The sequence below is a fragment of the Scophthalmus maximus genome, chromosome 16 (genome assembly GCF_022379125.1).
Source record: "Scophthalmus maximus strain ysfricsl-2021 chromosome 16, ASM2237912v1, whole genome shotgun sequence".
NCBI classification, from domain to species: domain Eukaryota; kingdom Metazoa; phylum Chordata; class Actinopteri; order Pleuronectiformes; family Scophthalmidae; genus Scophthalmus; species Scophthalmus maximus.
Genome location: NC_061530.1, coordinates 16,214,144 through 16,227,370, shown reverse-complemented (window position 1 = coordinate 16,227,370; position 13,227 = coordinate 16,214,144). Strand labels below are relative to the sequence as shown.

General features: G+C 43.3%; 1 protein-coding gene across 2 annotated transcripts; it reads right to left on the bottom strand.

Annotated features, from left to right (window-relative positions):
* Positions 1–189: 189 nt before the first annotated feature.
* On the bottom strand, positions 190–12,648 carry fshr (follicle stimulating hormone receptor). 2 transcript variants are annotated; one of them, XM_035611917.2, is made up of 14 exons: positions 12,485–12,648; positions 7,649–7,720; positions 6,931–7,005; positions 6,608–6,682; positions 6,456–6,530; positions 5,441–5,515; positions 5,012–5,092; positions 4,240–4,308; positions 4,040–4,114; positions 3,150–3,335; positions 2,484–2,704; positions 2,066–2,247; positions 1,756–1,947; positions 190–1,660 (listed from the first exon to the last, which is right to left on the bottom strand). In XM_035611917.2, the coding sequence occupies exons 1-14, from the start codon at positions 12,487–12,489 to the stop codon at positions 1,139–1,141; spliced, it is 1,905 nt and encodes a 634-aa protein (XP_035467810.2). In that variant the 5' UTR covers positions 12,490–12,648; the 3' UTR covers positions 190–1,138. The 2 variants fall into 2 exon arrangements, with proteins under 2 accessions (XP_035467810.2, XP_035467809.2); XM_035611916.2 differs by lacking the exon at positions 12,485–12,648 and adding an exon at positions 9,446–9,990.
* Between the last annotated feature and the right edge of the window lie 579 nt (positions 12,649–13,227).

Here is a 13,227-nt window from a genome sequence, read left to right as displayed (position 1 = left end):
GTTCCCAAACCCGGTGGACGGGTTCTCTTGCGTGCATTTTCCACTTTTTCAAGCGAATCAAGTGCTAATGTGATCTAGTAGACGGTGTTTTCAAGCAGCAAACAGTTTTGCGGTTGAGGAAGGACTTCGATTCTCTGTGGGAGTAGTGATTGAGTCTTCTAGGTACATATTATATGGTAGACTACAAAACAGGGTCATCATTGTTTTTATTAGTAGTGTTTCATGAACAAAAATACACAACACAGCAAAAAATATGTAACATAAAGGCATGGGATATATAACAATAACATTTAATGAACCTGCTATGGGACGGCGCAATTGACGCGCCTTGTATTTTTGAACCCTGCATGACGCTTCAGTGAGGAAACAAAGCCTCGTTTCCCACAGGTCACATGACAGCGTCACTTCAAGTGAGGCTCCGGAGCACGGCTTCGAAGCACCAGCGCTCGATAAACCCGAGATGTGCGTCTACACTGGGTGTCGAGGGACCCACCCTTAACCTCGGACACTGGTGAGCTCAAAGGAAGAAGATTTTAGAAAGAAAGAATGTAGTGGCACTACAAAAAGATACATTGGCACTGTCAAACAAGTATGTGTATGTGAAACAAAACCCATGGGTCCCGTAAATTATTTGTACTCAACTAAATGTTTGAAACAAGAAGCATGTATGTATAATGTGTCCAAGAAATGATTGGAATCAAGTTCAGTCTAAACAGCTGCCTAAGCAAAAGAAAATAAAGTGTGGCTGCAAGAGGTTACCACTTTTTGAGATCTACCGTATGTCGTTATGATGCATAAACCCCACCCACCTGGCACTCCAATCAAGCCAAAACAAACAAGGAATTATATAGGACAGCAATTTGACATAGATTTTTTCTCTGCAGTTGTTTCTGATGATCTTTACTTGCTATTGTACTAAGAGTAGATGTGACCCATTGGTCACATGGTTTTGCGACAGACGTGTCACATGGTAGAATTGTTGTGGTGCACATGTTGAGTCTAAAGAGTCAGCGGCTGATTTTCCGGCTAAGGATATTGGCAACATATTTGAGATGCATTAAAAAAACAAAAAACTATAACATGATGTTGACCAAATCCCATGGAATGGTGAGCAAAAACAAGAATTGCAGACTCTCTTTCAAAATGCTACAGGTTGTTTTTGCTCCCCATTTGTACGTGTTATCGTGACTGCTCTTTGTTTTCCCCGCCGGCTACTGACAGGACAACTCTCCGTCTTGTAAATCTGCGCCTGGGCCTTGAACAGGCCGAAGCGCGCCGCAAGGAGGAAGAAGTCCCGCCTGAAGGAGCGGTTGAAGAAGGCGTACATGAAGGGGTTGGCGCACGAGTTGATCGGGTAAAAGAAGACCAGCAGCAGTTTGGAGTCTGACACGGTGATGAGAGGGTGCTTGAGGGCGGCGGAGATGGCAAAAAAGGAGATGGGGGCCACGCAGATGAAGTCAGTGAAGATGAGGATGGCCATGCGCTGGGCCACGCGAGTGTCGGCGTGGGCCGGCGCCGACGAGGGGTTGCGGACAGTCAGATAGATGCTGAGGTAACAGCCACACACGCAGAAGAAGGCCAGGATGTTGAGGAGGAGCAGGGACACAACAAAGACCTGAGACTCCAGTAACTCCACGTCCATGGGCAGGCAGATACTCACCTGCAACACAAACAGTGTTCATCGTGAATCCTCCCTGACCAGTAGAGACGTGTGCGTGTAAATAGGTTTGAGATTTGTGTTGTCTACACACCCACCTTGCTGTAGCTGCTGACCCCGAGTGTGGGCAGCAACGCGGCAAGAGATGAGAAGATCCAGCCGGCCGTCATGACGATACACGCGTGTCTCAGGCGGATCTTGCGGTCCAGCCGCAGAGCGTACGTGATGGTGTGCCAGCGCTCCAGGGTGATCGCTGTTAATGTGAACACCGACAGCTCGCTGGCAAACACCTGCGAATCGCACAAAACACTGGTTGAGTGTTGCCATAGATGCAGAGCTGTCACGAGCGCGCACACACAGGACTCCTTGCGCATGCATACACACACACACACACACACACACACACACCGTAATGAAGCCCGCGGAGGGGCAGCCCAGGCCCTTCTGCCAGTCCATGGCGTAGTTGTAATATCGGCCGCGGGTGAGCACGTCTACGCTGGCTATGACGATCAGGTAGATCCCCATGCAGAGGTCGGCAAAGGCCAAGTGACACATGAGGAAACGAGGAACGGTCAGTTTGGAGGGGTTGCCTGGAAAACGCATCGGTGGAAACAGAAAGGTGAGGAGAAATAACTCTGACAAGTATGAAGCAGTTAACAGTATCTTATATATATATTATTTGTTATTATATACAGTATTATATAGTATTTCTACTTTATATTCTACTACTACTGGAGATCAATAAATGTACATCTTATCTTATCCGATCTCATCTCACTAGCGTGACACAACGTCACTTCTGCCTAACGCTTTTCCTGTTAAATACCTAATAACCCAAGGAGAACCAGGCTGTTCCCCAGCAGCGCGAGGATAGAGATGATCCAGATGAGGACCCTCAGGAAGACGGTGGACATGATGTCCTCACAGGGGTTGAACTCATCTGGCATCGTGCTGCAGGTGATGGACGTGGAGTTGTGGCAGTAGTCTCTGAAGAAGTTGGTGTGGTCCAGAGCTTCGGGGTGCGAGCACAGGGGATTCCACTTCAACCTGACGCACCACAACGCAAACAAAGTGCACATGTAAGCAAAAGCTGTTTTCATTTTTTAATTTAAATTTTGTTTGGACACATCTTCTATAAGCTTATGACAAACAGAAAACATAAGGATCGAGACTCTGTGACCAATAGCTAATGATAATTAGCCACCAATGGAGTCATAATAAGATATAATAGAATAAATGATTGCAGTAACTTGACATTGGATCACACATAACTTCCTTAACCTCCTGCATCATCATTTCTATTCTTCGTTTTGTTTTGACAATTGTTGGTAAGCAGAATTCTATTACCTTCTTCTATTCATTTCCCAACTGTTTCCAGTCCTCGTGCACAGCTAAGCTAAGCTAACTATCTCCTTGCTCTACCACAGAGAAATGAGAGGGGCATCGATCCAGCTAAACATGGGTTTCCCAGAAACCTCTCGACAGTGTGCACCTGTTCCTGTGTGCGTTCTGGAAGGCGCAGCAGTGGGACGGGTACGTCAGCCTGGCGTGGTTCAGGTTGGTGAAGAGCTGCAGATTGGGAAGCTTTTTCAGTTGGAGGGCAGACTCTGCGCTCAGCCTCTGGAGTCCACCGAGGATGGAGTCCGGCAGGGAGCTGAGGGCAGTCAGGGAGATGTCCCTGCAGGAACCGGCAGCAGACAAGGGAGGATTTAGCAAAGGTCATATGAGTAGCACCGTTTCACCTGTCCCTCAAAGCTTAAGGTCACCGGGAAGGCAGGATGGATGAAAGTAGAGACGGGCACAAAAAACGTTTTTTAAAAATGAGTTATGCATGTAAAAAAAGCCCCACATTAAGTCATTCCATTGGCTTTCTCAGCTCTGCCTCTACGTGGTGTATAAATAAATTTGTGTTACTGCAAATAAAACATGCTTGGTGTATTCACTGAAGAATAGACGGACTCCAGAAGAAGAAGCAAAGCATAAATATTTATGCCAGCAAAAGCATTGCTAAGAATAAAACCCCTGAATCTCAAATATCCCCTAACTCAAAATTCACTGAAAGAGCTACGGGTTGATTGCCAAGTGATTGCTGGGAGGTGATGTGTAAACCAAATAGATCTTCTTTTTTTTTCTTCTTTTTTTTTTGAACGTACATCAACGGAAAAAGGTGTCGTTCTGTTTGGAGGATGAACAGGTCTCTCTGGAATTAAAATCAACCTGCTCTCGGTTTATTTCTGCCTTAAATCTGGCATCTTTCTAAGCCTGTTCTTTGTTTTTTGTTTCCCTTTTCTTTTGTTTTCCCCCACACCCTGACTTTAAAAAAGTGATGATGAGGAGGGTGAATCATGCGAGCACGAGTTCCTGTTGAGATGTCATGCTTACAGTGCCACCAAGTCACTGGAATCCACAAAGGCGTCGGGACTGATGCGAGTAAGCAGATTGTTGCCTTTTAGGGTCCTGAGAGAGAAGAAGGAAGAAGGAAAGACAGAAAGAGAGAGAGAAATTAAATATGTGGGCTGACTATTTTTCTCCTTTTCTCTATAAAGCCTCCATTTGTAATCGTGTCTCTGCGGGTGACTCACAATCTGTACATCTTCGTGCCGTTGAAGGCGTCACTCGCCACCTCCTTGATGCCATTTCTGGGGAGCCGTCTGTCATTAGAGAGAGAAGCCAAATTACAGTCATGTGGCTCCGACACAGAACATTTTCCAGCAGTGAATTTATCTGAACTATATAAAAATATATTATGTAAACAACTTTTCCTCTTTTCAATTCTTTTTTTGTTCAGCAGAACTGCACTGTCAACGTTCTGCTATCATATCATACTACTGGATTATTTTTGAATGATGCATTTAATCTGCATTTTAACATTGCAAAACTTATCATATAATAACAATAAAACAATAAATCATTGTTTTTACTCTGTAGCACTTTGAGATTGCTTTTAGCGAAAAAAGTGCTCTATAAATAAAATTATTATTATATAATAGTGCAATATCAGTGACGTTTGAGTTTCATTTCTTCACAAATATCTCTCATTTATCGTTTACAAAAGAAAACCAAGTGATGACACAAGAGCAAAATCTAGATATAGGTCATTGATTTACTGAGTCCGATTCAATAGACATTTGTGATTTTCAGCAGGTAAAAATGGTAGATTGGATAAAAAAATGTAAGTGTAGTGGTAAGTGTGTAAGAAATGTGCAGAAAAGGGACGAGAAGGAGAAGCTGGATCTCAGTAAAGAGGGCAGAGAGCATTTCAGGGAACATTCATCATTGTGATGCCCACTCGGAGCCGTTTGTGGGTGGTGCGTATCTAAAAAAAAAAAAATAAAAAAAAAAAGAATCCCTCACATCTCCCTGATAGTTTGAGTGCAGAGGCCTCTGAAGGCATTGGCGTGGACTCTCGCGATCTTGCTGTTCTCCTGCAGTTCGCTAAGCAGCAGAAAGATAAAAAAAACAAAAAACAACACACGATAAACAACAAATAAGGAGAAGTAAATTGTGAGAGGTGCATTTCAAGTAGGAAAACAGCAGCTATATTAGAAATACATGCTACAAATGGAGACAGTTGGACGAGGAACAGATTGTTTGCTACCCCTGATACTTTGTCTTATGGACAACTCGGTGTGTGAAGGCTTTAACTGCAGTGCTACATGTTAAATGGTGCAATTTCTTCTGGGCATCTTCAAAACAATAGTGTATTCAGTCAGGTGCATGTGGGAATAGTGGTTTGTGGGTGTGTGCATTGGTAGTTCATTTGTAAACTGCGTTGAGACTTACACAATAAAGTTGTAGGCCATGGAGTGGATCTTGCTGAAGTCCGGAATCATTTTGAGTCCGGTGTTGGAGATGGTCCTGCAATGTGCAGATTTAACCAAACAAATGTTGCAACACTCACACAAGCAGCCTCAAAACAAAAAGAACACTCTGTGCTGCGAGTCACCGTGGGAAAATCAGACCACTTGTAACGTTTCAGTGTCAAAAGTGAGATAAAAAATTCAACAAGAGCTGCCTGATCCAAACAGCTGTCTGGCAAAAACAAAAAAACAAACGTACGACACATTTAGCCTCATTCAGCCTTGAGGTGTGTAATTCAGACTGATTCTTTCAGGTTTGAAATTTGTAAGAACAAAGTGAATTATTTCCTAAACTGAATGAAAATTTTAGAAAAGAAAAATCTTTGGCTTTAAACAGCCTGGAAACCTTTTTTTGTAGTTAGATAGGTGTTTTGTTGACACCAGGAGTATAAATTACAGTATGTATGATATATGAATGTGTAAAATCAGAAATTGAGTTTAGCATTATTTATACATATCTCATGTGTCAGGGTTTTTGCTTTCTTTTTGCGGCCTTGAACGGCTTCATTTCAACTTATAAAGATTTTCCTTTTTAAAAAAAAAGTAAATTTAATTAATAAAACGATGATCAAGAAAAGTGAATTACGGTATTAGGGAAACATTTGAGGTGCAATTAGAAAAATACAGTTCCTTGTGTGCCGAGGTACTCGGCTACAAACTGCTCTATTTATGTGTCCCAGTTCTCAGAAATCAGGACAAATGTCAGTGGGAGATTTTTAGATTTGCACTGTCCCTAGTAAACAGCTACCAGAGAGGGTTTCAAAAGATATAAACATTACAATTCAGTGTATTTTGGTCAAAATGTGTGAAAAGGTCTAACTGTTATTGTAGTGAAAAACCTCCTTGGGATGAAAGTGACACTTGATTTTCTTCCAATGGGTTCCAAGCAAAAAACGAAAAGACGACTGTGGTCGTGCGGCACTTTGGCGAGTACTCACAGATACTGCAGTTTTATTAGGTTCCTGAATGCATCCCGATCGATGTAACTCAGTTCTTGCGACTTTGATACGGTTCTGAGAGAAACACAAGCCGTCACGTACTCATAAATGTAAAATGACCGGACCTACACGTACAGGTGGGGACTACTTACATCTGAATGAGTCCGGGGAGATCGGAGAAAGCAAAAGCCCCGATTCTTTTCAAAGCTTTATTTTCAGAGATGAAGCTGAGGGAAACATCGGAACAGGACAAATTCTTTAAAAGTACAGCAGGCGGGGTTTCAGTCACACTTATTCTTTGACTTATTTTGTCTGCGCCACCCTGGCAAGCCCTACTCTTCAACTGCTTGGGTGATCAGCTTTCTCACAGTTTGCAGCTCGTCTTGTTCCATAGCAGATACTAAACACGCAAGCGTGTTGGATAGAGCAGGTCATGTCCAATGTGTTTTTCTCTCTCGAATGACTGTATACTCACATATCAGAGAGCTGAGGGAGGTTGGTGAAAGCAAACGCCGCGACGCTCTCCAGCATGTCGTTCTCCACTATGACACTAAAGTATTAGGTGGTGGAGAGAAGAGGAATGAAGGTGATACAAAATAGATATACAGATATTGTAGTGTTTCATTATCCTTGAAGCTTCAGTCACAGGAGACGTTTGACGTTGCCACTTTCGGAGAAGTTCACAACATAACGCATGGCCAAAAACCTAAATATGGGGAAAAGGAGTAAAAAAAATAAATTAAAAAAACTAAGGCAAAGGTATGAAGATGAATGAATTTTGAATTTACATTGGGACATTTTGTACTAAAGAAAAACATGTTTTGCATGCATGTACAGTAATTTTGATATTTGTAGATGAATTATAATTTATTATTTATTTGTCTCGATGTAACTTATTTATAACTATGAATCTCCGATTGCTCCGACTTTAATTTAGCTAGTAATAAATCTGTCAGGTTTTTTTTATACTGATATCATAGCAATGATCCTGTATGCAGTGGGATTTGCCAGTGAGTCTTGGCCATAGTCCCGACCCAACCTCCTCACTTGTCCTCTGTCTGGATGATCCATATCTTGATTGTTTTGACCTCCTCCTAAGTTCATGTTGTTCCACATCAAAGCATAAACATGTGACACACACACACGCACATAAGCACACACACACACACACACACACACACACACACACTTACAGTATCTTGAGGAACTTCAGGTAGCTGACTGCGCCCTGCGGAATCACTCTGATCTGCGTCTGCCTAATTTCCCTGTTGATGCAGAAACAGACAGTCACATCAAGAAATCCTCATTTAAAAAAAGTCACCAGTGGACGAAGTTGTTGTTGTGTCGTGGATGTGGGCACGGCCTTTTTTTTTTTACATTCTCAACTCTGAATTCTCATTGATTAATGAAGGCACTGTTGCTTGTTCAGAAATGTCTTTGCAAGCTCCAGAGGTTATTTTGCGTCTGGTTGCCGTAGATTGGATCTAAAATGTCCATTCACTGCTGCGTACTTATAAATACCCCCACTGTTCCTGAGCCTTGACCTTCGAGTGGAACAGGACAAATGGTAACACACACATCGCTGCCTGGAAGTTCACACTGGGAGCAGTCGCTACTTTTGCCACAAAGTATACCCTCGTCTTTGATTCCCAGCTTGGGATCAATAAAATACTTATCTATCTATCTATTCAATTCTTTCAAAAATATGGAGCAGGATTCCAACATTGGCACGTAGTTTGAGTTTGAAGTTCAATGTGCGCACGCAGGTGTTTAGCATTTCACAGAGCTCATTGAATTACAAACTCAAACTCTGACCACGTGCCAACGTGTTAAACAATTGAATAGATAGATAGATAGATAGATAGGTACTTTATTTATCCCAAGCTGGGAAATTCTGGCGTTACAGCAGCAGGTATCAGTCGCACACACCTTACAAAATATAAAAAAATTCAACTGTAGAAATATAAGAATTGAAAAATTGTATGTAGATATAAAAAATTTACATAAAAAATATGTGCATCAGTTGCCATGAGTAACATGGAATATTGATCCCGTCCTTGTAGTTATCTCTCTCTCTGAGAGCAAGCCTGTGCCACACACACACACACACACACACACACACATAAAATATCACATAACTTTTATGTGTTTCAGAAAGAAATAAAACCCCAACAGTTCTGCAGAACGTCTTTAGCCGCTGTAGGAAGCTGTTGGTGAGACTGGGAGCCGCTGAAGACAAACAGACGGGCTTTGCGTGCATTTCCCTGAATAAATGAATGTTTATTGAAACCAGCATTGGCAAGTTCAGTGCAGAAGAAATCAGCCGAAAGAAGATGAGCGAAGGATTAGAGAGGAAAGTCACAATAACTATGCCTGCTCACGAGAGGGGATATTGAATCGTAAACACTGCATGTCCCCTGAATCTGTCTGGGTGCACAGATGGTGAATGGAAATACTTTTTTGGGGAGATATTCTCTGTAATATTGACCTATTTCACATGTAGGAGTTCTATTCAGCTTTTGAAAAAACAGATGTATAATGTAATAAAAGATGATATTAAGTTACAGTGGGACATGTAGGATCCAGTGTTTTGGAACTTTTGGCCCTTACGAGGAACTCAAAGTCACAGTATCTTGTCCCCTTTTGCTTCAATTTCAGCCTTTCGACATCACAAACTGTTTAATTGCTGCAGTAGCCCTTTAATTCCCAAAATGGGCATAAATAATTTGATTGTATTGTCACCGTTTCGTGAAAACAAAGAGGGTAGGACACCAGGGACAACCGCCATCATGTGCCAAGCCTATGCATCTGTTGAGGGATGTGGTGAGGTTATCTAGGAAGGCATAAAAAACTCAGACGCCAAACAGGAGAGGGAATTATTGAAAGCCTATCATCACCACAAAATCACTTGTTGATATCTACATTGGCTGCAGCAACTTTACAGCAACTTTGCCTCCTGACATTGCAGCGAACGCCGTGCGTGTACTCACAGGCATCGGGTGTCGCTCGAGATGTTAGAGGGAATCTCTGTGACCCCGGCTCTCAGCCGGCAGCAGGAGAGCGTGGTCGGTTTGGCCAAGCTGGTCTCAACTCCAGCTTTGATGTCCATCTCGGAGCCAGGCCCCGAGGCGGTTGTCGCCACAATCATCAACAACACCGTCAGACTCATCATCATTACCAACGTCCTCATCGCCGCCGCCGCCGTCGCCGTCACCGCCGCTGCCTTCGTTGTCGCCGTCGCCGTCCTCGTCCTCGTCGCAGTCCACATGGTCGCGACTTAAGATTTTCACTTTTACGATCTAATTGTTTCCCTTGCCAGGTGCTTTGGTGCCCTCATGCAGTGGTTAACGGTGGGGACTTGTGAAAACCTTTATGCATGCACGAGGATGTGGGAGGTCTCTCTCTCTCTCTCTCTGTGTGTGTGTGTGTGTGTGTGTGTGTTGAAGTTGTACAGTGGGAACTTAATGTGGAGGGACAGAGTTCTTTGTGATTTATTTCAAAGCTTGAGGAAAAACGTAGCCTTGAGCTCCTGACATGACCACACACACACACACACACACACACACACACGCACACACACACACACACACACACACACACACACACAAACACACACACACACACAGGGTAGAAGATGTTCTGCAAGCTAGTAAGGATGTAGGCAATGCATGGTCTTAAATATTCAATAGTAATGTTTTATGAGGCATTCACCCTCAAGGAAACAAAAAATATGTTTTTAAGTGACAAACACAAAATGTCACATAACTTCTATGTGTGTTGGAGAGAAAGAGTGAGAGAGAGAGAGAGAGAGAGAGAAAGAGAGAGAGAGCGAGAGAGAGAGAGAGAGAGAGAGTGAATCGGAGCGACAGAGAGGGACGCGGGTGCGCCGGGCGGTGGGAAGTGAAGCGGTGAGGAGGACGATGCGCCGCATCCGTGTGTGTGTGTGTGTGTTGATATGAGATATGGATTTGTGGATTCATCGGTGTCTGCTTGTTCTGCACCTGTACAGGGGAGAAACGGATTGAAAAACATACACTACCGTTCAAAAGTTTGGAACACTTAGAAATGTCCTTATTTTTGAAAAAAATGTTGTTTTTTCAAGGGGATAACATTAAATTAATCAGAAATACAGTCTAGACATTGTTTATGCCTACATAGGTGTCCCCAAACTTTTGAACGGTAGTGTAGACTAGTGTGAGTCTGCAGAAACATCCACTGCAGACACATCCACTCATTCACTACCCCCTACTCACTATAAAGGGAATTTGTTGTAGTGGTCTATATAGTGCAGTCACCAGCTACGATTTCGGACACTACTTGAGTCCATCGATTTTAATCAAAACCTAGATACCGGATGTCGCCCGGGCAAGATGGTGGCGCCATTCAATTCTACGAAAGTTGCTCACCGAGCGCATGTGCCAAAAACGTTTTCTGACTTCCGCGTTACTTCCTGGACATGGGCCTACTGATTCTGCGCAGTAGCGTCTCTCCCATCATGCCTCTGGGTGATGAGGACGAGCGAACCGCGTTGGGGATCTCGCTCTGCGCGTCCATGAATGTTACGCTACATCCTACGCTAGCGGACTTCACGGATGTTTACTCCGACTTCTACGGGACTCGCCTCGGATGGGAAACCGCGGATGCATACAGACGGCAACAGGGAGCGACAACGAAGTTCATGTGAGAAGTAAGTTTGTATTAAATCGCTAAAATCGTCGATTTCATGGTTAATTCATGTTAAATATTAACCATTGAAAACGAGTCACTGGATTCTCAACAACAAACCACAACCAGGCAAGAAGAGTTCATTCTGTCTGTCATTTTTATTGACACCCTGATGCTGAGCGTGTGTGTTTGTGTGTGTGTGAGAGTGTGTGAGAGTTTGTGAGAGAGGGAGAGATAACTACAACGTGCTGGATACAGTTATTATTGGGTCTTTGTAAATAAGTTCTTTACCTGTCTATATTGAACAGTATATTTGTATGACATGTCTTCAGTGTATTGTTAATGCTGATATGTGTCATGGTTCCCCACAGCTGTCTGCTGCAGTCAGGGCTGATCCGAGTTCGTCATGCAAGCAAGACTTCTCTTCAGTGCAACACCGTCTCCTCCTACACTCACATGACCTGTCAGGACTTTATTTATTTATGTTGCAGCATATCAGATGCTATGTGTTGATTTAAACCAATGATACACTGATATTGTGTCTCAAGTCTTTTAGGAGCATCACCACTTTGATCCACCTCAGCTTTTTTGATTTCACTTATATTTATAAATATCTTTATTTTCAATGTCACTGTCAACGACCAAACTGTTTTTAAAAGTATAACATTTTTAAAAAGGTGAAGAGCCACAAGTAGTTTGTCCAATAGATGAGCGATGAGCATGTCACATGTATGTTTACTGTATGTGGACTGAAGTACAGCAAATAGGATCTGTGTTCATGATTATGACGTAACTACAACGACGCCTGACGGTGGGCGATCCTATTATATTTAAAATATTTTATATTTATGTCTGTGTCTATTTTCACCATTATTCAATGGATTTTGACAAAAATTAGGCGTAATAGAGCAAGAAAAGAGAGAAGGCTGAGACGCGCTCGAGCTCGCGCTGCACCGCCGTCGTCTCGTCTCTTCCCTCCGCCGTTTATCGGCGCAGCGAACGCAATGCATCATGGGATATATTGCTCGGTTAGTGACCATCGGATGTCCACTACTTTTCACGATGCATTCTGGAATACATTCAGTGCATTATATTGGGTATATGAAATCTAGGGGGTGATTTCGGCTACTTCCACAATCAAAACAAACGCATAACTTATATCATTAACATTAGGGACTTGTTATTGTACATCTTCAGAGCCCCTCAGTTAAAGAATATTAAAAAAAATAATCTGCTATGGCCTGATATTTTGTTTTTAACATGGTTTACCCCCCCCAAAAAAAGTAAAAGAAAACCAAAAAAGCCCGAGGAATTCTGAGCTTAATTAATATTCATGATATGCAAATAACGCAGGCAGCGCTCACCACATGCTGCTCGCGCTCTTTTGACCGGTGGAGGAATGTGCGCGACGAGAGGTGCTGGCGGCGGGATCCGGCCATGAAACTTTCACGGACCGCTAATGCTAACGCTAATGCTAACGCTAACTGCCCGCTGACACACCTGCCATCCTTTCATCAGCGCCCTGCTCTGCCTCCTTCAGCCCACTGGGGAGCTTCCGTTTTTGTTTTTGCCTCACATTTGCATATTCGACAGCGATTGGTTTTTTTCACTACGGTGGCCCTGAGAGCTCACGCACTGCGAAAAAGCGCTGCAAATAGACCGCAACGAAACGGAGGACACTTAAAAAGTGATGCGCACGTTTTTAATTTCCCAACACCACTGACGGAAGGAAAGAGAACCTTAAAGGGATAGTTCAGTGAATTTGAAGTGGGGTTATATGAGCTTCTAATGCATAGTTAAAGCAGCAGTCGGTAGGATTGAGAGAAGTGTGGACATAGTCTCAGAATAAAAAATCCAACGACTCCTGCCCCCCCCCCTCGGCTCCCTCCCCCTCTCCTCCTCCACAGCTCCTCCCAGCCCTCCGTGCCTGTGCACGCTACCATGGCAACCGAAGCCAGGCAAGGCACGTACCATGACGTCCCCAACGACAAGAAGCTACCTTGAGCTAACACGGTCTACTTTCCACATTGATAGACTATAAGACTTTTTGTTTTGTTATCGTTGCCTCACGTTATTACCTGTACTTTTTTTGTGAAAACAACATCGT